At 44.0% G+C, this 6,005-nt stretch overlaps 1 protein-coding gene across 1 annotated transcript; it reads left to right on the forward strand.

Annotated features, from left to right (window-relative positions):
• The first annotated feature begins 3,622 nt into the window (after positions 1-3,622).
• Positions 3,623-4,561, forward strand: LOC146358088 (olfactory receptor 5AP2-like). Its single transcript, XM_084829073.1, has one exon. The coding sequence runs from the start codon at positions 3,623-3,625 to the stop codon at positions 4,559-4,561; it is 939 nt and encodes a 312-aa protein (XP_084685199.1).
• The last annotated feature ends 1,444 nt before the right edge of the window (positions 4,562-6,005 follow it).

A 6,005-nucleotide genomic window follows, 5' to 3' on the forward strand; every position in this document is an offset into this window, starting at 1 on the left:
TCTGGAGCAGACCCCCACAGGGGAATGGAGTGGATAGACCCACTCCTTTAGAGGGCTTTAGGGATGTACCATGGCAGGGGCCAAGGCTGGATGGGGGGGCAGTGGTGATGCCTATATTCAGACTGGTGGGGACAATGTGACCAACTCTGACAGCTGATGAAGTTTGCTTGAAGGCTTCACTGTAGCAAACTATTCCAACCAGTGAAAAGTGGGGTCTGGTGATTAATATGCTATAATTGTGAGCCACAGCAGATTTTTCTTCTTTAAGCCCAGTGTGGTGGGGATAATACTTTTTTGTTGTTATAAAATGCTGATGGCTTACAGATGGAGAAAAACCACCATAATAAAGCAACTATTGTGATGGGAAGAGTTGAAACAGCAGCATTGTTTAATTAAGTAACAACAACAAAAGCATGGTCCTTTATGATTAGCTTTATGATACACACACACACACTGCCAAATGTGTTTAAAACAGTGCAAGACTATTGAGTGAAAATGTGCTCTTTTTGAATGTATAAGGCCCTACACAACTTGGGACCAGGATACCTAGCAGGCCGCCTTCCCTGATATACCCCCAGTTGACCGCTGAGTTTTTCAGAGGAAGACTTATTGGTTGTTTTGCAACTAACAGAATATCACAAAAGCAGACCTTCTCAGTAGTGACACCCACACTCTGAAACTCTTCCCTACATGTGGTTTGAGAGGCAGATACTGTGAGTTTCAAACACGTTTTGAAAACTTTTCTGGCTTTCCCTCCCCTTTAATGGACTGTGTCACTGCTCTGTGTTGCTGTTGCTGTTGTTATTCTAATATTTTTTTAATTATTTCTTATTTTTATATTGTTTTTATTGTATGACATATGCATTTTAGTGTAAATTGTTTAGAGATTGTATTATATTAAGTGGTCTGTAAGTACTATAAATAAATACTAAATTAAAAAAACAAACCCAGATGCCTTAAAAAGTGGTGGGCTGCATGATATGGTCATTCATTAATAAAATTTGGATTCTTCTTTTCCCTCCTGGCATGCTCTTGGGTTTGACAGGTATGCAAAGCTTTTTGAGGGAAATTTCTCATTCCTTAAAATGCCATATTGCCATGTGAATCACTACAAATCCATCTCAATCATAATATGCTTCCATTTTGTATTATTTGTAGATTTCTGCTTATCAAACAAATAGCCCTTTGCAAAGTTGCAAAGCAAGATAATCACAAGAGTTATTAGCACTGTAGGTTTGACTTAGTAACGTAGAGGTCCATCAGGAGTAAGGATCCCAGTGGTTTAAAAACTAACAAACAACAAACCCAAAGACAGAAAGAACCACAGTTTCATTTGGGAATCCCCATTTTAAGATGCCAAAGAGAAGGCTTCAATCTCCAGCCTATGAGTAATTAAAGAACCAACCTAAATTCTGCCCCCACCCCCACAATACTTGCATCAAAACATGGTGAGTACAGATTTATCCTTTTGTCCAGTGCAACAAACTGGTCCATTTGGGCAAACAGAAGATGTCTTTCCACATATATGAAGTGTTTATAGCTAATAAAGAATATGCAATTATTATTATTATTATTATTATTATTATTATTATTATTATTATTATTATTTCCCAGTTTGGCAAAAGAAAGGAAAATTAAAAAGAGCAGATGAAAAATATGTGTGAGGAAACAAAGTGGTTCAACTCTATAATCCATTTGCTTATCTCTATAATATCCATTTGCTGAAAAGGGAAACATTTCTTCTTCAGAAGAAATAGGACCAATTACCCTTTAAAAAAGAGTACCCCTCTTTATTATTTACAGCAGGGATGAGGAATGTGTGATTTTTTACTTGTCTGCAGAAGTGAAGATGCACTCTAGCAAAATATAAAAATAAACAGAGCTTTAGGGAGCAATCCTATGGCCGCTAGTCAGCGGCTAGAAGGCCATAGGATACATTGGTTTCCGGGAACCGACCTCGGAGCCCATGCTCCAAGGTCAGATCCCTGAGAACCGACCTCCCCTGCCCTCCCCCCCCCCCCGCTGCCTTGCAGGCAGCTGGGAACAACCTCGAGTTCCACCCTCAGAAGAGGAGTGCGGAGTGGCAAAAACGGCTTTTCAGGAGCATTCCAGGGTGGGAAAGGCAGAAATGCCGGTACGACATATCCAATGTGTTGTCTGGCAGCTGCTTCCCCTGCTTCGCCTTCCCGTGGCTAGATGGCCAAAACTGGCTCTCTTGCCTCAAATGCAAGGTGGCTGAAATACGGAGGGGACAATCCCCTCTGCACTTCTCCTGCCCTGCATTGGATAGGCGGTTGCCTCCAAGTTCGGAGGCGGATGCCTATCCTGGTAGGATTGTTCTTTTAAAAGAGTAGAAGAAAATATGTTTGAGGGAGTAGTGGTTTTTAGGCAGATAGTTTTATTTGTATCATTATTATTAATTTCCCCTATCTGCAGAAAAAGGGTTGCACTCCTTAAGAAAGGGAAAATAAATTAAAAGGACACACCAAAAAAATCTGTTTCAGCAAGCTACGGGTTTAAAAAAAAAAATCCTAATTCAATGTTTAAAATCTTTTTTTATTTATTTTTATTTCCCCAGTCTGCCAGAGTACAGCTATAAGCCTGCATGTAGGTGAAATAAAAAATAAGTGTACAAGTATGGAAGAGGATGGCCTGCATCCAGAGCAGCACCAGTGGAACTCTGGTCATGCAACTGGGGCTTTTCCATCCCCTCCTTCTCCACACTGTAGCCCCCTGCACCACCCTAAAAGGTACTCCTGAGGGTCAGGGAATCCTTCAGAGTAGCGTGGGATGTGGGAACTGCAGTAGGAGGAAGGAATGGACAGAAACAGGGTGGGGACACTTCTTCCCATAATGCCTTGGGTCTGGAATAATTGCCCCTGCCCCATTTCTATGCAGTGCCTGGTAGCAATTGGGTACTGGATAAACGATAAGAACACCGTGACCACTATAGAGTGGTTCAGCTCTATCATCTGTTTGCTGAACTCTATAATATCCTTTTGCTGAAAAGGGAAACATAGGCTTCAGAAGAAGTAGACCCCATAAAAAGAGTACTCTTTATTATTCACAGAAAGGATGAGGCATGTGTGGCCCTCCAGATGTCCTCGGACTGCAGCTCCCAACATCCCTCACCACTGGCTATGCTGGCTGGGGCTGATGGGACTTCCAGTCCAACAACATCTCAAGGGCCACATGTGCCTCACCCCTGATCTACAGAAAAGTGATGTACAGTCCTTATGATTGTGATTTCCTTCCTTCCTTCCTTCCTTATTTCTTACATTTCTATCCCACCTTTCTTCCATTGTGGAACTCAAGGTGGCTACATGTGGTTCCCAGGTGGTCTCCCCTCCAAGCACTGACCAGACCCAGACCTGCTTAGCTTCAGCAAGGTGGCTGGCCATTACAGCAGCCCCATGGAGCAGGTCAAACTTATTCCTCTCTTACAAATGCAGACCATATAGGTGTGGAAATAGTAGCTTGCCCATTGTGTGACAGACAGTTTCTGAGAGAGCTCTGAGGAAAACATTGTGACACACTTGCCTTCAGCTGAATGATCCCAGCTAAGCATGATTTTTCTCTTTCAGTATTGAAGAAGTAAATAATATAAATATACATCAAACGGATGGCTGGAGAAAACTGCACTCTGGTGGAGGAGTTCATTCTTTTGGGATTCACGGATCGTGCTGTCCTGAAGGGCATTCTTTTTGTGGTGTTTTTACTTATCTATATTATCACTGTTGTGGGGAATATTGGCATAATTGTGATTGCAAAGACTGATTCGCACCTTCAGACCCCCATGTATTTCTTCCTCAGCAACTTGTCCTTCTTAGACCTCTGCTATTCCTCAGTTGTCACCCCCAAGATGCTTGTGAATTTCTTGGCATGGAGGAAAACCATCTCGTACACTGGGTGTGCCTTACAACTCTATTTTTATGCTGGTTTAGCAACTACAGAATGTTACCTTCTGGCTGTGATGGCATATGACCGATATGTGGCCATCTGTAACCCACTGGTGTATACAGCCATCATGTCCCAAACAGTGTGTATCCCATTGGTGGTTTTGTCATATGTAGCCGGGTTTCTCAATTCATCCCTACAGTTGGGGTTTGGTTTAAGATTGACTTGCTGCAAGTCCAACATCCTCAACCATTTCTTTTGTGATGGACCTCCTCTGAGTAAGCTTTACTGTTCTGATACCACCCTCAACCAAATTCTGCTGTTTGCTGTTGTTGGATTTAATGAGATCACCACCACGTCAATAGTGCTGGTCTCTTACTGCTGCATCCTCTCTACCATCATCAGGATGGGTTCAGTTGAAAGCATGTACAAAGCATTCTCCACATGTTCTTCCCACCTGATTGCTGTTGCTGTTTTCTATGGAACCCTCCTCTTCATGTATCTGCGCCCCAGCTCCAGCTATTCCATGGACCAAGACAAGGTGGTGTCGGTCCTCTACACTGTGATAATCCCAATGCTTAATCCAATAATATATAGTCTAAGGAATAAGGAGGTAAAAAATGCCATGAGGAAAGTGTTGGAAGGAACAGTCATTTCCAAGTGAATATGATGTAAAAATTGAAAAGAAGACATAGCTCATTTAGGAGCATATATTTATGCTGTTTATTTATTATAAATTAGTTGCATCTGTCATGAGAAATTTCAAGTTGTAGAGGCCTTCTGACAGTGTACTACTTTAGACTGCAGGTGGGGAAATAGCATGCTCCTCATGCAGAAAACTACCACTCCTGTTGCTAATTAAGCATGTCACAGAAAGACTGTCACTTAGCCTTCTGCCTTATGTGCTGGCTTTCTATGTGCAGGATTTTGTTGTTCTTAAAATTGCAAGAAACCACCCCTCTAAAATGGCACCAGAAAGATAGCAATGTTGGCTCCCGGTGGGCCTCATCAGGGAAATCATTCCATAATTTGGGGCCAAGAAAACCCTCACCCATGTTGCCGCCCCCCGAGCCTCCCTTGGAGGAGACACCTGGAGGAGGACCTCAGATGCCGAGTGTAGTGTACAGGTAGGTTCATGTTGGGAGAGGCGGTTCATCAGGCATTGCAGTCCCAACCCATGTAAGGCTTTATAGGGTAAAACCAGCACCTTGAATCGAGCTTGGAAGCATCCAGGCCCAGTGCAAGCAGGCCAGAGTCAGTCTTATATGTTCATACCTTTTAGTCCCTGTTATCTGACCACCACATTTTGCATGAGCTGCAGCTTCTGAACCGTCTTCAAAGGCAGCCCCACATACAGCGTATTCCAGTAGCCTAACTTGAAGGTTACCAGAGCATAGACAACTGAAGCTGGGTTATCCCTGTCCAGATAGGGGCATAGCTGGGACTCCAGCTGAAGTTGGTAGAAGGCACTCCATGCCACTGGGGCCACCTGAGCCTCAAGTGACAAAGATGGCTCCAGGAGAACCTCCAAGCTACCAACCTCCGCCTTCAGGTGGAGTGCAACTCCAGAACAGGTTGAGCACCCTCCATCCAAGACTAGGAAAGATTTCTTCAGGAGCGATCTCACCACCGCCTCTTTCAGTCAGCCCGGGCTAGAAATCCCAGCATCCCTGACCAATGGCCATGCTGTCTGTGGCTGATGGGAATTGTAGTCAAAACATCTGGAGGGCACCAGGTTAGAGGAAGGGTAATCTATGGCAGAGGTCTCCAGCATGGTGCCCACATGTCCACAAGGCCAGGCTGAGGCTACCAAGTTATTTTTGCTCCCTATATAAGCCTATGGAGTAATTATTCCTACGCTTGTACAGGGAGGAAAAAAGCCCTCCTGCTAAAAATCAGCTGGAGTGGGGGTGAATGCCATCCTCCACCAGGGACCCTTGGGGCAACAGGGTCCTTGGTGGTGGTGGATGGACTTCACACACACACCCCAACTGCTTTTCAGCAGGAGAGCTTTTTCTCACCCCAGGCAAATGAATGGAGAAATTTAGGGCTGTACACCGCCTCATTACGAAGCCTGAATAATGAGGTGAAGTGGGCTGATTCAGAGC

This window comes from Heloderma suspectum, chromosome 1 (genome assembly GCF_057233095.1).
Source record: "Heloderma suspectum isolate Gila_16-S chromosome 1, 16-S_ref, whole genome shotgun sequence".
In the NCBI taxonomy this organism is placed as follows: Eukaryota; Metazoa; Chordata; class Lepidosauria; order Squamata; family Helodermatidae; genus Heloderma; species Heloderma suspectum.

Bases quoted from the DNA above. Each gene is read 5' to 3' on its own strand.
- LOC146358088 (XM_084829073.1), top strand. From the start codon at position 3,623: ATGGCTGGAGAAAACTGCACTCTGGTGGAGGAGTTCATTCTTTTGGGA.